Source organism: Gopherus flavomarginatus, chromosome 15, assembly GCF_025201925.1.
Source record: "Gopherus flavomarginatus isolate rGopFla2 chromosome 15, rGopFla2.mat.asm, whole genome shotgun sequence".
In the NCBI taxonomy this organism is placed as follows: domain Eukaryota; kingdom Metazoa; phylum Chordata; order Testudines; family Testudinidae; genus Gopherus; species Gopherus flavomarginatus.
In genome coordinates, this window is record NC_066631.1 from 1,299,968 (window position 1) to 1,315,247 (window position 15,280).

At 62.4% G+C, this 15,280-nt stretch overlaps 1 protein-coding gene across 4 annotated transcripts in view; it reads right to left on the reverse strand.

Annotated features, from left to right (window-relative positions):
- Nucleotides 1–13,539: 13,539 nt before the first annotated feature.
- Nucleotides 13,540–15,280, reverse strand: part of SEC14L2 (SEC14 like lipid binding 2) — a 67,905-nt gene continuing 66,164 nt past the window's right edge. For all 4 annotated transcript variants that reach the window (XM_050923855.1, XM_050923853.1, XM_050923854.1 and 1 more), the window contains one exon: nt 13,540–14,666. In XM_050923855.1, coding sequence (XP_050779812.1) covers nt 14,512–14,666 — 155 coding nt within the window. In that variant the 3' untranslated portion in view covers nt 13,540–14,511. The remainder of the gene's footprint in view (nt 14,667–15,280) is intronic.

Here is a 15,280-nt window from a genome sequence, read left to right on the forward strand (position 1 = left end):
TGGCTGGGCACGGTGAATGGGATTTCAGGTTAGCGGGGTCAGGAGACTGGGACTGGCTGGGCTCGGTGATGGGGATTTCGGGTTAGCGGGGTCAGGAGCCTGGGACTGGCTGGGCTCGGTGATGGGGATTTCGGGTTAGTGGGGTCAGGAGGCTGGGACTGGCTCGGCTCGGTGATGGGGATTTCGGGTTAGCGGGGTCAGCAGGCTGGGACTGGCTGGGCTCGGTGATGGGGATTTCGGGTTAGCGGGGTGAGCAGGCTGGGACTGGCTGGGCACGGTGATGGGGATTTCGGGTTAGCGGGGTCAGGAGGCTGGGACTGGCTGGGCTCGGTGATGGGGATTTCGGGTTAGCGGGGTGAGCAGGCTGGGACTGGCTGGGCTCGGTGATGGGGATTTCGGGTTAGCAGGGTCAGGAGGCCGGGACTGGCTGGGCTCGGTGATGGGGATTTCGGGTTAGCGGGGTCAGGAGGCTGGGACTGGCTGGGCTCGGTGATGGGGATTTCGGGTTAGCGGGGTCAGGAGGCCGGGACTGGCTGGGCTCGGTGATGGGGATTTCGGGTTAGCGGGGTGAGCAGGCTGGGACTGGCTGGGCTCGGTGATGGGGATTTCGGGTTAGCGGGGTGAGCAGGCTGGGACTGGCTGGGCTCGGTGATGGGGATTTCGGGTTAGCGGGGTGAGCAGGCTGGGACTGGCTGGGCTCGGTGATGGGGATTTCGGGTTAGCGGGGTGAGCAGGCTGGGACTGGCTGGGCTCGGTGATGGGGATTTCGGGTTAGCGGGGTTAGGTGGCTGGGACTGGCTGGGCTCAGTGATGGGGATTTCGGGTTAGCGGGGTCAGGAGGCTGGGACTGGCTGGGCTCAGTGATGGGGATTTCGGGTTAGCGGGGTGAGCAGGCTGGGACTGGCTGGGCTCGGTGATGGGGATTTCGGGTTAGCGGGGTCAGGAGGCCGGGACTGGCTGGGCTCGGTGATGGGGATTTCGGGTTAGCGGGGTGAGCAGGCTGGGACTGGCTGGGCTCGGTGATGGGGATTTCGGGTTAGCGGGGTCAGGAGGCCGGGACTGGCTGGGCTCGGTGATGGGGATTTCGGGTTAGCGGGGTCAGGAGGCCGGGACTGGCTTGGCTCGGTGATGGGGATTTCGGGTTAGCGGGGTGAGCAGGCTGGGACTGGCTGGGCTCGGTGATGGGGATTTCGGGTTAGCGGGGTCAGGAGCCTGGGACTGGCTGGGCTCGGTGATGGGGATTTCGGGTTAGCGGGGTCAGGAGGCCGGGACTGGCTGGGCTCGGTGATGGGGATTTCGGGTTAGCGGGGTCAGCAGGCTGGGACTGGCTGGGCTCGGTGATGGGGATTTCGGGTTAGCGGGGTGAGCAGGCTGGGACTGGCTGGGCACGGTGATGGGGATTTCGGGTTAGCAGGGTCGAGCAGGCTGGGACTGGCTGGGCTCGGTGATGGGGATTTCGGGTTAGCGGGGTCAGGAGGCTGGGACTGGCTGGGCTCGGTGATGGGGATTTCGGGTTAGCGGGGTCAGGAGGCCTGGGACTGGCTGGGCTCGGTGATGGGGATTTCGGGTTAGCGGGGTGAGCAGGCTGGGACTGGCTGGGCTCGGTGATGGGGATTTCGGGTTAGCAGGGGTGAGCAGGCTGGGACTGGCTGGGCTCGGTGATGGGGATTTCGGGTTAGCGGGGTGCAGGAGGCTGGGACTGGCTGGGCTCGGTGATGGGGATTTCGGGTTAGCGGGGTCAGGATGGCTGGGACTGGCTGGGCTCAGTGATGGGGATTTCGGGTTAGCGGGGTCAGGAGGCTGGGACTGGCTGGGCTCAGTGATGGGGATTTCGGGTTAGCGGGGTGAGCAGGCTGGGACTGGCTGGGCTCGGTGATGGGGATTTTGGGTTAGCGGGGTCAAGAGCCTGGGACTGGCTGGGCTCGGTGATGGGGATTTCGGGTTAGCGGGGTCAGGAGGCCGGGACTGGCTGGGCTCGGTGATGGGGATTTCAGGTTAGCGGGGTGAGCAGGCTGGGACTGGCTGGGCTCGGTGATGGGGATTTCGGGTTAGCGGGGTCAGGAGGCCGAGACTGGCTGGGCTCGGTGATGGGGATTTCGGGTTAGCGGGGTCAGGAGGCCGGGACTGGCTGGGCTCGGTGATGGGGATTTCGGGTTAGCGGGGTGAGCAGGCTGGGACTGGCTGGGCTCGGTGATGGGATTTCGGGTTAGCGGGGTGAGCAGGCTGGGACTGGCTGGGCTCGGTGATGGGGATTTCGGGTTAGCGGGGTCAGGAGGCCGGGACTGGCTGGGCTCGGTGATGGGGATTTCGGGTTAGCGGGGTCAGGAGGCCGGGACTGGCTGTGCTCGGTGATGGGGATTTCGGGTTAGCGGGGTGAGCAGGCTGGGACTGGCTGGGCTCGGTGATGGGGATTTCGGGTTAGCGGGGTGAGCAGGCCTGGGACTGGCTGGGCTACGGTGATGGGGATTTCGGGTTAGCGGGGTCAGGAGGCTGGGACTGGCTGGGCTCGGTGATGGGGATTTCGGGTTAGCGGGGTCAGCAGGCTGGGACTGGCTGGGCTCGGTGATGGGGATTTCGGGTTAGCGGGGTGAGCAGGCTGGGACTGGCTGGGCACGGTGATGGGGATTTCGGGTTAGCGGGGTCAGGAGGCTGGGACTGGCTGGGCTCGGTGATGGGGATTTCGGGTTAGCGGGGTCAGGAGGCTGGGACTGGCTGAGCTCGGTGATGGGGATTTCGGGTTAGCGGGGTGAGCAGGCTGGGACTGGCTGGGCTCGGTGATGGGGATTTCGGGTTAGCGGGGTGAGCTGGCTGGGACTTGCTGGGCTCGGTGATGGGGATTTCGGGTTAGCGGGGTGAGCAGGCTGGGACTGGCTGGGCTCGGTGATGGGGATTTCGGGTTAGCGGGGTGAGCAGGCTGGGACTGGCTGGGCTCGGTGATGGGGATTTCGGGTTAGCGGGGTGAGCAGGCTGGGACTGGCTGGGCTCGGTGATGGGGATTTCGGGTTAGCGGGGTCAGGAGGCTGGGACTGGCTGGGCTCGGTGATGGGGATTTCGGGTTAGCGGGGTGAGCAGGCTGGGACTGGCTGGGCTCGGTGATGGGGATTTCGGGTTAGCGGGGTCAGGAGGCTGGGACTGGCTGGGCTCGGTGATGGGGATTTCGGGTTAGCGGGGTCAGGAGGCTGGGACTGGCTGGGCACGGTGATGGGGATTTCGGGTTAGCGGGGTCAGGAGGCTGGGACTGGCTGGGCTCGGTGATGGGGATTTCGGGTTAGCGGGGTCAGGAGGCTGGGACTGGCTGGGCTCGGTGATGGGGATTTCGGGTTAGCGGGGTCAGCAGGCTGGGACTGGCTGGGCTCGGTGATGGGGATTTCGGGTTAGCGGGGTGAGCAGGCTGGGACTGGCTGGGCTCGGTGATGGGGATTTCGGGTTAGCGGGGTGAGCAGGCTGGGACTGGCTGGGCTCGGTGATGGGGATTTCGGGTTAGCGGGGTCAGGAGGCTGGGACTGGCTGGGCACGGTGATGGGGATTTCGGGTTAGCGGGGTCAGGAGGCCAGGACTGGCTGGGCTCGGTGATGGGGATTTCGGGTTAGCGGGGTGAGCAGGCTGGGACTGGCTGGGCTCGGTGATGGGGATTTTGGGTTAGCGGGGTCAAGAGCCTGGGACTGGCTGGGCTCGGTGATGGGGATTTCGGGTTAGCGGGGTCAGGAGGCCGGGACTGGCTGGGCTCGGTGATGGGGATTTCAGGTTAGCGGGGTGAGCAGGCTGGGACTGGCTGGGCTCGGTGATGGGGATTTCGGGTTAGCGGGGTCAGGAGGCCGGGACTGGCTGGGCTCGGTGATGGGGATTTCGGGTTAGCGGGGTCAGGAGGCCGGGACTGGCTGGGCTCGGTGATGGGGATTTCGGGTTAGCGGGGTGAGCAGGCTGGGACTGGCTGGGCTCGGTGATGGGGATTTCGGGTTAGCGGGGTCAGGAGGCCTGGACTGGCTGGGCTCGGTGATGGGGATTTCGGGTTAGCGGGGTCAGGAGGCCGGGACTGGCTGGGCTCGGTGATGGGGATTTCGGGTTAGCGGGGGTCAGGAGGCCGGGACTGGCTGTGCTCGGTGATGGGGATTTCGGGTTAGCGGGGGTGAGCAGGCTGGGACTGGCTGGGCTCGGTGATGGGGATTTCGGGTTAGCGGGGTGAGCAGGCCTGGGACTGGCTGGGCACGGTGATGGGGATTTCGGGTTAGCGGGGTCAATAGGCTGGGACTGGCTGGGCTCGGTGATGGGGATTTCGGTTAGCGGGGTCAGCAGGCTGGGACTGGCTGGGCTCGGTGATGGGGATTTCGGGTTAGCGGGGTGAGCAGGCTGGGACTGGCTGGGCACGGTGATGGGGATTTCGGGTTAGCGGGGTCAGGAGGCTGGGACTGGCTGGGCTCGGTGATGGGGATTTCGGGTTAGCGGGGTCAGGAGGCCGGGACTGGCTGGGCTCGGTGATGGGGATTTCGGGTTAGCGGGGTCAGGAGGCTGGGACTGGCTGGGCTCGGTGATGGGGATTTCGGGTTAGCGGGGTGAGCAGGCTGGGACTGGCTGGGCTCGGTGATGGGGATTTCGGGTTAGCGGGGTGGCAGGCTGGGACTGGCTGGGCTCGGTGATGGGGATTTCGGGTTAGCGGGGTGAGCAGGCTGGGACTGGCTGGGCTCGGTGATGGGGATTTCGGGTTAGCGGGGTGAGCAGGCGGGACTGGCTGGGCTCGGTGATGGGGATTTCGGGTTAGCGGGGTCAGGAGGCTGGGACTGGCTGGGCTCGGTGATGGGGATTTCGGGTTAGCGGGGTCAGGAGGCTGGGACTGGCTGGGCTCGGTGATGGGATTTCGGGTTAGCGGGGTGAGCAGGCTGGGACTGGCTGGGCTCGGTGATGGGGATTTCGGGTTAGCGGGGTCAGGAGGCTGGGACTGGCTGGGCTCGGTGATGGGGATTTCGGGTTAGCGGGGTCAGGAGGCTGGGACTGGCTGGGCACGGTGATGGGGATTTCGGGTTAGCGGGGTCAGGAGGCTGGGACTGGCTGGGCTCGGTGATGGGGATTTCGGGTTAGCGGGGTCAGGAGGCTGGGACTGGCTGGGCTCGGTGATGGGGATTTCGGGTTAGCGGGGTCAGCAGGCTGGGACTGGCTGGGCTCGGTGATGGGGATTTCGGGTTAGCGGGGTGAGCAGGCTGGGACTGGCTGGGCTCGGTGATGGGGATTTCGGGTTAGCGGGGTGAGCAGGCTGGGACTGGCTGGGCTCGGTGATGGGGATTTCGGGTTAGCGGGGTCAGGAGGCCTGGGACTGGCTGGGCTCGGTGATGGGGATTTCGGGTTAGCGGGGTCAGGAGGCAGGGACTGGCTGGGCTCGGTGATGGGGATTTCGGGTTAGCGGGGTGAGCAGGCTGGGACTGCTGGGGCTCGGTGATGGGGATTTCGGTTGAGCAGTGCTGGGACTGGCTGGCTCGGTGATGGGGATTTAGCGGGTAGGAGGCTGGGACTGGCTGGGCTCGGTGATGGGGATTTCGGTTAGCGGGGTGAGCAGGCTGGGACTGCTGGGCTCGGTGATGGGGATTTCGGGTTAGCGGGGTGAGGCAGGCTGGGACTGGCTGGGCTCGTGATGGGGATTTCGGGTTAGCGGGGTCAGGAGGCTGGGACTGGCTGGGCTCGGTGATGGGGATTTCGGGTTAGCGGGTCAGGAGGCTGGGACTGGCCTGGGCTCGGTGATGGGGATTTCGGGTTAGCGGGGTGAGCAGGCTGGGACTGGCTGGGCTCGGTGATGGGGATTTCGGGTTAGCGGGGTGAGCAGGCTGGGACTGGCTGGGCTCGGTGATGGGGATTTCGGGTTAGCGGGGTGAGCAGGCTGGGACTGGCTGGGCTCGGTGATGGGGATTTCGGGTTAGCGGGGTCAGGATGGCTGGGACTGGCTGGCTCGGTGATGGGGATTTCGGGTTAGCGGGGTCAGGAGGCTGGGACTGGCTGGGCTCAGTGATGGGGATTTCGGGTTAGCGGGGTGAGCAGGCTGGGACTGGCTGGGCTCGGTGATGGGGATTTCGGGTTAGCGGGGTCAGGAGCCTGGGACTGGCTGGGCTCGGTGATGGGGATTTCGGGTTAGCGGGGTCAGGAGGCCGGGACTGGCTGGGCTCGGTGATGGGGATTTCGGGTTAGCGGGGTCAGGAGGCCGGGACTGGCTGTGCTCGGTGATGGGGATTTCGGGTTAGCGGGGTGAGGCAGGCTGGGACTGGCTGGGCTCGGTGATGGGGATTTCGGGTTAGCGGGGTGAGCAGCCTGGGACTGGCTGGGCACGGTGATGGGGATTTCGGGTTAGCGGGGTCAGGAGGCTGGGACTGGCTGGGCTCGGTGATGGGGATTTCGGGTTAGCGGGGTCAGGAGGCCGGGACTGGCTGGGCTCGGTGATGGGGATTTCGGGTTAGCGGGGTCAGGAGGCCGGGACTGGCTGTGCTCGGTGATGGGGATTTCGGGTTAGCGGGGTGAGCAGGCTGGGACTGGCTGGGCTCGGTGATGGGGATTTCGGGTTAGCGGGGTGAGCAGCCTGGGACTGGCTGGGCACGGTGATGGGGATTTCGGGTTAGCGGGGTCAGGAGGCTGGGACTGGCTGGGCTCGGTGATGGGGATTTCGGTTAGCGGGGTCAGCAGGCTGGGACTGGCTGGGCTCGGTGATGGGGATTTCGGGTTAGCGGGGTGAGCAGGCTGGGACTGGCTGGGCACGGTGATGGGGATTTCGGGTTAGCGGGGTCAGGAGGCTGGGACTGGCTGGGCTCGGTGATGGGGATTTCGGGTTAGCGGGGTCAGGAGCCTGGGACTGGCTGGGCTCGGTGATGGGGATTTCGGGTTAGCGGGGTCAGGAGGCTGGGACTGGCTGGGCTCGGTGATGGGGATTTCGGGTTAGCGGGGTGAGCAGGCTGGGACTGGCTGGGCTCGGTGATGGGGATTTCGGGTTAGCGGGGTGAGCAGGCTGGGACTGGCTGGGCTCGGTGATGGGGATTTCGGGTTAGCGGGGTGAGCAGGCTGGGACTGGCTGGGCTCGGTGATGGGGATTTCGGGTTAGCGGGGTGAGCAGGCTGGGACTGGCTGGGCTCGGTGATGGGGATTTCGGGTTAGCGGGGTGAGCAGGCTGGGACTGGCTGGGCTCGGTGATGGGGATTTCGGGTTAGCGGGGTCAGGAGGCTGGGACTGGCTGGGCTCGGTGATGGGGATTTCGGGTTAGCGGGGTGAGCAGGCTGGGACTGGCTGGGCTCGGTGATGGGGATTTCGGGTTAGCGGGGTCAGGAGGCTGGGACTGGCTGGGCTCGGTGATGGGGATTTCGGGTTAGCGGGGTCAGGAGGCTGGGACTGGCTGGGCACGGTGATGGGGATTTCGGGTTAGCGGGGTCAGGAGGCTGGGACTGGCTGGGCTCGGTGATGGGGATTTCGGGTTAGCGGGGTCAGGAGGCTGGGACTGGCTGGGCTCGGTGATGGGGATTTCGGGTTAGCGGGGTCAGCAGGCTGGGACTGGCTGGGCTCGGTGATGGGGATTTCGGGTTAGCGGGGTGAGCAGGCTGGGACTGGCTGGGCTCGGTGATGGGGATTTCGGGTTAGCGGGGTGAGCAGGCTGGGACTGGCTGGGCTCGGTGATGGGGATTTCGGGTTAGCGGGGTCAGGAGGCCGGGACTGGCTGGGCTCGGTGATGGGGATTTCGGGTTAGCGGGGTCAGGAGGCCAGGACTGGCTGGGCTCGGTGATGGGGATTTCGGGTTAGCGGGGTGAGCAGGCTGGGACTGGCTGGGCTCGGTGATGGGGATTTCGGGTTAGCGGGGTGAGCAGGCTGGGACTGGCTGGGCTCGGTGATGGGGATTTCGGGTTAGCGGGGTGAGCAGGCTGGGACTGGCTGGGCTCGGTGATGGGGATTTCGGGTTAGCGGGGTGAGCAGGCTGGGACTGGCTGGGCTCGGTGATGGGGATTTCGGGTTAGCGGGGTCAGGAGGCTGGGACTGGCTGGGCTCGGTGATGGGGATTTCGGGTTAGCGGGGTCAGGAGGCTGGGACTGGCTGGGCTCGGTGATGGGGATTTCGGGTTAGCGGGGTGAGCAGGCTGGGACTGGCTGGGCTCGGTGATGGGTATTTCGGGTTAGCGGGGTGAGCAGGCTGGGACTGGCTGGGCTCGGTGATGGGGATTTCGGGTTAGCGGGGTCAGGAGGCTGGGACTGGCTGGGCTCGGTGATGGGGATTTCGGGTTAGCGGGGTCAGGAGGCTGGGACTGGCTGGGCTCGGTGATGGGGATTTCGGGTTAGCGGGGTGAGGCAGGCTGGGACTGGCTGGGCTCGGTGATGGGGATTTCGGGTTAGCGGGGTTAGGAGGCTGGGACTGGCTGGGCTCGGTGATGGGGATTTCGGGTTAGCGGGGTGAGCAGGCTGGGACTGGCTGGGCTCGGTGATGGGGATTTCGGGTTAGCAGGGTCAGGAGGCCGGGACTGGCTGGGCTCGGTGATGGGGATTTCGGGTTAGCGGGGTCAGGAGGCTGGGACTGGCTGGGCTCGGTGATGGGGATTTCGGGTTAGCGGGGTCAGGAGGCCGGGACTGGCTGGGCTCGGTGATGGGGATTTCGGGTTAGCGGGGTGAGCAGGCTGGGACTGGCTGGGCTCGGTGATGGGGATTTCGGGTTAGCGGGGTCAGGAGGCCGGGACTGGCTGGGCTCGGTGATGGGGATTTCGGGTTAGCGGGGTGAGCAGGCTGGGACTGGCTGGGCTCGGTGATGGGGATTTCGGGTTAGCGGGGTCAGGAGCCTGGGACTGGCTGGGCTCGGTGATGGGGATTTCGGGTTAGCGGGGTCAGGAGGCCGGGACTGGCTGGGCACGGTGATGGGGATTTCGGGTTAGCGGGGTCAGGAGGCCGGGACTGGCTGTGCTCGGTGATGGGGATTTCGGGTTAGCGGGGTGAGCAGGCTGGGACTGGCTGGGCTCGGTGATGGGGATTTCGGGTTAGCGGGGTGAGCAGCCTGGGACTGGCTGGGCACGGTGATGGGGATTTCGGGTTAGCGGGGTCAGGAGGCTGGGACTGGCTGGGCTCGGTGATGGGGATTTCGGTTAGCGGGGTCAGCAGGCTGGGACTGGCTGGGCTCGGTGATGGGGATTTCGGGTTAGCGGGGTGAGCAGGCTGGGACTGGCTGGGCACGGTGATGGGGATTTCGGGTTAGCGGGGTCAGGAGCCTGGGACTGGCGGGGCTCGGTGATGGGGATTTCGGGTTAGCGGGGTCAGGAGGCCGGGACTGGCTGGGCTCGGTGATGGGGATTTCGGGTTAGCGGGGTCAGGAGGCTGGGACTGGCTGGGCTCGGTGATGGGGATTTCGGGTTAGCGGGGTGAGCAGGCTGGGACTGGCTGGGCTCGGTGATGGGGATTTCGGGTTAGCGGGGTGAGCAGGCTGGGACTGGCTGGGCTCGGTGATGGGGATTTCGGGTTAGCGGGGTGAGCAGGCTGGGACTGGCTGGGCTCGGTGATGGGGATTTCGGGTTAGCGGGGTGAGCAGGCTGGGACTGGCTGGGCTCGGTGATGGGGATTTCGGGTTAGCGGGGTGAGCAGGCTGGGACTGGCTGGGCTCGGTGATGGGGATTTCGGGTTAGCGGGGTGAGCAGGCTGGGACTGGCTGGGCTCGGTGATGGGGATTTCGGGTTAGCGGGGTCAGGAGGCTGGGACTGGCTGGGCTCGGTGATGGGGATTTCGGGTTAGCGGGGTGAGCAGGCTGGGACTGGCTGGGCTCGGTGATGGGGATTTCGGGTTAGCGGGGTCAGGAGGCTGGGACTGGCTGGGCTCGGTGATGGGGATTTCGGGTTAGCGGGGTCAGGAGGCTGGGACTGGCTGGGCACGGTGATGGGGATTTCGGGTTAGCGGGGTCAGGAGGCTGGGACTGGCTGGGCTCGGTGATGGGGATTTCGGGTTAGCGGGTCAGGAGGCTGGGACTGGCTGGGCTCGGTGATGGGGATTTCGGGTTAGCGGGGTCAGCAGGCTGGGACTGGCTGGGCTCGGTGATGGGGATTTCGGGTTAGCGGGGTGAGCAGGCTGGGACTGGCTGGGCTCGGTGATGGGGATTTCGGGTTAGCGGGGTGAGCAGGCTGGGACTGGCTGGGCTCGGTGATGGGGATTTCGGGTTAGCGGGGTCAGGAGGCCGGGACTGGCTGGGCTCGGTGATGGGGATTTCGGGTTAGCGGGGTCAGGAGGCCAGGACTGGCTGGGCTCGGTGATGGGGATTTCGGGTTAGCGGGGTGAGCAGGCTGGGACTGGCTGGGCTCGGTGATGGGGATTTCGGGTTAGCGGGGTGAGGAGGCTGGGACTGGCTGGGCTCGGTGATGGGGATTTCGGGTTAGCGGGGTGAGCAGGCTGGGACTGGCTGGGCTCGGTGATGGGGATTTCGGGTTAGCGGGGTGAGCAGGCTGGGACTGGCTGGGCTCGGTGATGGGGATTTCGGGTTAGCGGGGTCAGGAGGCTGGGACTGGCTGGGCTCGGTGATGGGGATTTCGGGTTAGCGGGGTCAGGAGGCTGGGACTGGCTGGGCTCGGTGATGGGGATTTCGGGTTAGCGGGGTGAGCAGGCTGGGACTGGCTGGGCTCGGTGATGGGGATTTCGGGTTAGCGGGGTTAGGAGGCTGGGACTGGCTGGGCTCGGTGATGGGGATTTCGGGTTAGCGGGGTGAGCAGGCTGGGACTGGCTGGGCTCGGTGATGGGGATTTCGGGTTAGCGGGGTCAGGAGGCTGGGACTGGCTGGGCTCGGTGATGGGGATTTCGGGTTAGCGGGGTCAGGAGGCCGGGACTGGCTGGGCTCGGTGATGGGGATTTCGGGTTAGCGGGGTCAGGAGGCTGGGACTGGCTGGGCTCGGTGATCGGGATTTCGGGTTAGCGGGGTCAGGAGGCTGGGACTGGCTGGGCTCGGTGATGGGGATTTCGGGTTAGCGGGGTGAGCAGGCTGGGCAGAGATGGGGATTTGGGGACGCAGGCTGGGCGAGGAGAAAGGGACGTGCGGGTGGGGAGCTGGAAGTGGCTACGGGAGGACACGGGGACCTGGAGCAGGCTGGGGAGGAGACAGTAGAGCTGATCCCTGCCCTGCTGCCCGCCAGACACGAATTTTCAGATGGTCTCTAATTTACCCCCCTGCCAACCTTCCTCTGAGGCTCCGCCCATCCCGACCGTAGAGCACTTCCGCCCCGAATAAAGATGTCTTCCCAGTGTTCCTGCCCTGACTGCCACGTGACGGGGAAAGTCTGCGGGTGCCGCGGCCCCAGAAGCGACCCGCCTGATAGTGCGCATGCGCGTATGTTTTCCAGCTAGCGGAGTCTCTGGCAGCGCTGCCCTTGCGCCGGCACCGCGGCTCCCAGCACTAGTGACCCGGCCCTTCGCCCGTTCACAGCACGGCTCCGGGCCGGGCGCCGGCTTGGGAGGGCGGGTGCTTGGACGGAGGATAGGGGTGGGGCGCGCTCGTAGGGGGAGGGGGAGCTGAGGAGACGCTGACTGGGGGGGGGGGTTAGGGGATGCTGGGGGGGTGAGGGGATGCTGGCTGTGGGGGGCATTTAGGGGATGCTGGGGGGGAGTGAGAGGACGCTGGCTCTGGGGGGGTGAGGGGACGCTCGCTGTGGGGGCATTCAGGGGATGCTGGGCGGGTGAGGGGATGCTGGGGGGGTGAGGGGATGCTGGCTGTGTGGGGGGGGGGGTGAGTGAAGACATGTAGTGAGGGGTGAGAGGATGCTTGCCAGCGGGGAGAGATGCTGGGTGTGGCAGGAAGTCAGATGTGGCTGTTGACCACCCTGAATATTCACAACAGGGCCTACTAAGTGATGAGATTGGCTTAAACTCCCATGATATTAAACCAATGTGGGGCTCTCTTGCTGCAGGGAGTGGGGAAGGGCTCTCAGCTACTGTGAGCACAATGGTATGGGCTGATGGCAGGGAGCACAGAGGTCTGGCCACCTGGAGCATTTATGAACCCACACCCCCAAAAGAGAGGATGAGACAATGATCTGTTCAGCCATTTACTAATAAAGCCTGTGGACAGCATGAGATAGCACAAATATATATTATTCCATCCTATAATTATTCTTTTGTTATTCCAAACCGTCTCACCTCTGATGTTTATCCTGGCACACAAGGAATTGAAAGGACATGTGGGCTGGGAGCTAGTGGCTGTGATGGAGGCTCCAGATGGCTCCATACTGTTCCTTCTCTTATGTGAATTTACTCTCATTTTGTAACCTTTCCAGCCTGGAGCTTCTGTAAAGGCTGCAGAGGCAGCAGCCTCCTGATGGCCATGCCACCTGCTAACAATCATGCTGTACTCATGGTCCTGTAAACATCCCTTCTAAAGAAACATGACCTACAGAGCTAGTCATTCCCTGGAAAAAGAGACCTGGTCTCCCTTTAAGACTAGAGTTCCTATTACCAGTGCAACCTATGTAAGGCACTGATGGGCTGACACGAGCTGGGCTGTATCACCCAGTTTGGCCCACCTGGGGCACACATGGGGAGATACAGCCTAGGCTGCATAGCCTCACAGTGCCTACCCATCACATTAACTTATTATTTTCTTCTACTGTCCATGATCCAAAGAATAAAAAGTGCCATATCTTTTCCAAACAGCTGAGTGAGTGTTCCTGCCTCGGGACTTCTTCAAAACTTGGGAGGAATTTGTCCTTCATGAAATCCACCAGTTCCCCCTTTATGGTCTGTGCTTTCCCATATTGACACCATGCTTGGCTGTTCGAGAGATGTCCTTGAAAATCAGAGCTGCACAGGGACTAACGCCCATCTTTGCTGTCTCTAGGATCTGCTGCACGTACAATTTGCACTGGCTGTTTCTCTGTGTTCCAGAACATGGTGCAACTGCATGGGAGACCTCCACTTGCTTGTGGCTGCTTGAGCCATCTTGGTTCCAATCTAGAGCTGGCTTTCTGATGTGTCTTTGGCTCAGGCATTTCCACTTGCTCCATTTGCACCCTTAACGCAGTGTGTGCAGTCTTTTTCCTACCCCAACCCTAGTGCTGCTCCCTTTCCCCTGTGGATGGGGATCAGGTTCTGCAGGCTGAGGGTTGGGAAGTCAGTGAAATGGACAACAGCTGCATTCAGAACCAATGTTCTCATTGCAAGTAACTCTGGGCCAGCTGAGTGGTCAGGAATTCAGTGGCCCTGGAGCACCTCACTGTCTCTTGATGTTGACCTGGAAAGATTGTTGAAAGCTTCACTGGGTGTGAGTCTCATGGGAACCTCCCCTCCTAGTGCCCCAGGATGGGCTGGGGGTGGCTTTATGATTGGCAGGGGCCAGGCTTCCTGCTGGGACCGTAGAAGAGAGAGGCCAACCATGAATTTCCTTCCCAGAGGGGGAAGATAGGTCAGGCCACCTTCTGAATGCCTGGGTCCTCCTTAAAGTGCAATGACATGTGTTTATGTCTCAGGCCAGCCCTGGGGGCAAGGAGGGGAGCATGAATGGTGATATTGCCATCTCTGGGATTTGCTCTGTATTATTGATTTTGATGTTACGGTGGAAGATGCCCCACACAAGCTTCCCCGCCCACTATGTGCTTCCCACTCCCCAGGCCCAGGCCCTGCCCCTCCTCCCCACTGTGATTTGCTTTCTCAAGTTGCTCCACTCCCTTGTAGCCGATTGGTCTTTACAGATCCCTGCCCCTCTAGGGCATACTGGGGCACGGGAGCCCAGTGCAAGCCTCACTATGGTGCTATGGGTAGCGATGCCCCCTGGGACTGTGGAGCCTGGATCCACTGGCCCCAGGGAAGCTCCAGCCCTTTGTTAGGTGTGAATGTTAATGAGCAAGGCACTGAATTATACAGACAAGTGCTGGGGAGGTTTTTGGAGGGGTGGGGAAGAAGGGGCACTCTGCCCGCCTGGATGGCCAGGGCCTTGCCACCAACACCAGCTGCTACCACCCTAAGACTTGGACTCTCAGCTGTTGCACCTCATTGTGCTATACAAGTGCCAAGAAGGGCCCCTTTCCCCCCATGTTTTCAGCTCAGCCCATGTCGAGGACAAACCTACTGATAATACAAGGGGTTTCCCTCCTGAACACCCCATGACCCTCCCCTAACCCCCAGGTGCTTAAAGCCCAGAGTTCAGATCAGGGACATATTAACCTGGCAGATGCTGGCTGGATTGGCAGCCTGAACTGCTGCATGTCTGGGCACCGATTGCTAGATCCCAGACGCTGACTTCCCAGCTCAGCTATGTTCATTCTAGGCAGCTGCAAGGAAGAGATGGAAACCTTCCACTCTGCAGCATCCACGCCCCTGCCTACAAACACCCCCTCCGCAGCCAGTCCAGGATGAGGGAATGCCCAAAAGATCACTCCAGAGAAGGTGCCTGAATGTTCTAATGGCAACTAGCAGAGGTTCTCTAGAGAATGGTTCCACTTTCACTTCCCCATGGCTGGGTGGGTCTGGGGGAAGCCCTGGGTTTGCTTGTGCAGAGAGAGATGGGAGTGGGGCTGGCGGTGGGGGTCAGACGATGAGGGAGCTCTAAAAGCCATCACTGGTGGGCATTGTTGAGGTCCGACTCATTCATGGTCTCTTCCAGTTGCTGGATCTGCTCCTCTGACTTCTTGTCTGGCAGCAGAACCTCCACTGTGTAGCTGACCTTCTTGGCATGGAGGTAGCTGTAGGTGTTGTCAAACCGCAGAACATCTGCAGGAGGAGGGTAGAGAGGTTACTCCACACTCAGTGCAAAGAAGAGATCCATGGGCACTGCCCCTAGCTGGACAGAACCAGACCTGTGAATGGGGGTAGTTATTTTGCCCGTTAGTGGCTGGAGGATACAGATCTGGGAGATATCAGCTCCCCAGAGGGAGGTTGCATTAACACCCTATTCATAGAGCAGTTTTTAAACTAAGAACTGGGGGAAAGCTGACAGGCATGGAGGAGCACAAGGTTTGGCCAGAGGCAGCCCTTGGTGGGAGGATCTATTAATGGAGATGCTCTATGTCCTAGTAAGGAGAAGAGGATGGAAGATGATAAAATATGGGTAGGATCTGATGAGAAAGTCAAATTAAAAAAGATTCCCATTCAATTACATCATGTAATGGCAGACAGCTAAAAAGTGACACTTTTTAAAGGGCTTATATACAAATGCTAGAAGTCTAAATAATAATATGGCTGAACTAGAGTGCCTCATGTTAAACGAGGATATTGATAAAATAGGCATCACAGAAACTTGGTGGAATGAGGATAATCAATGGGACACAGTAATACCAGGGTACAAAATATACTGGAAGGACAGAACAGGTCATGCTGGTGGGGGA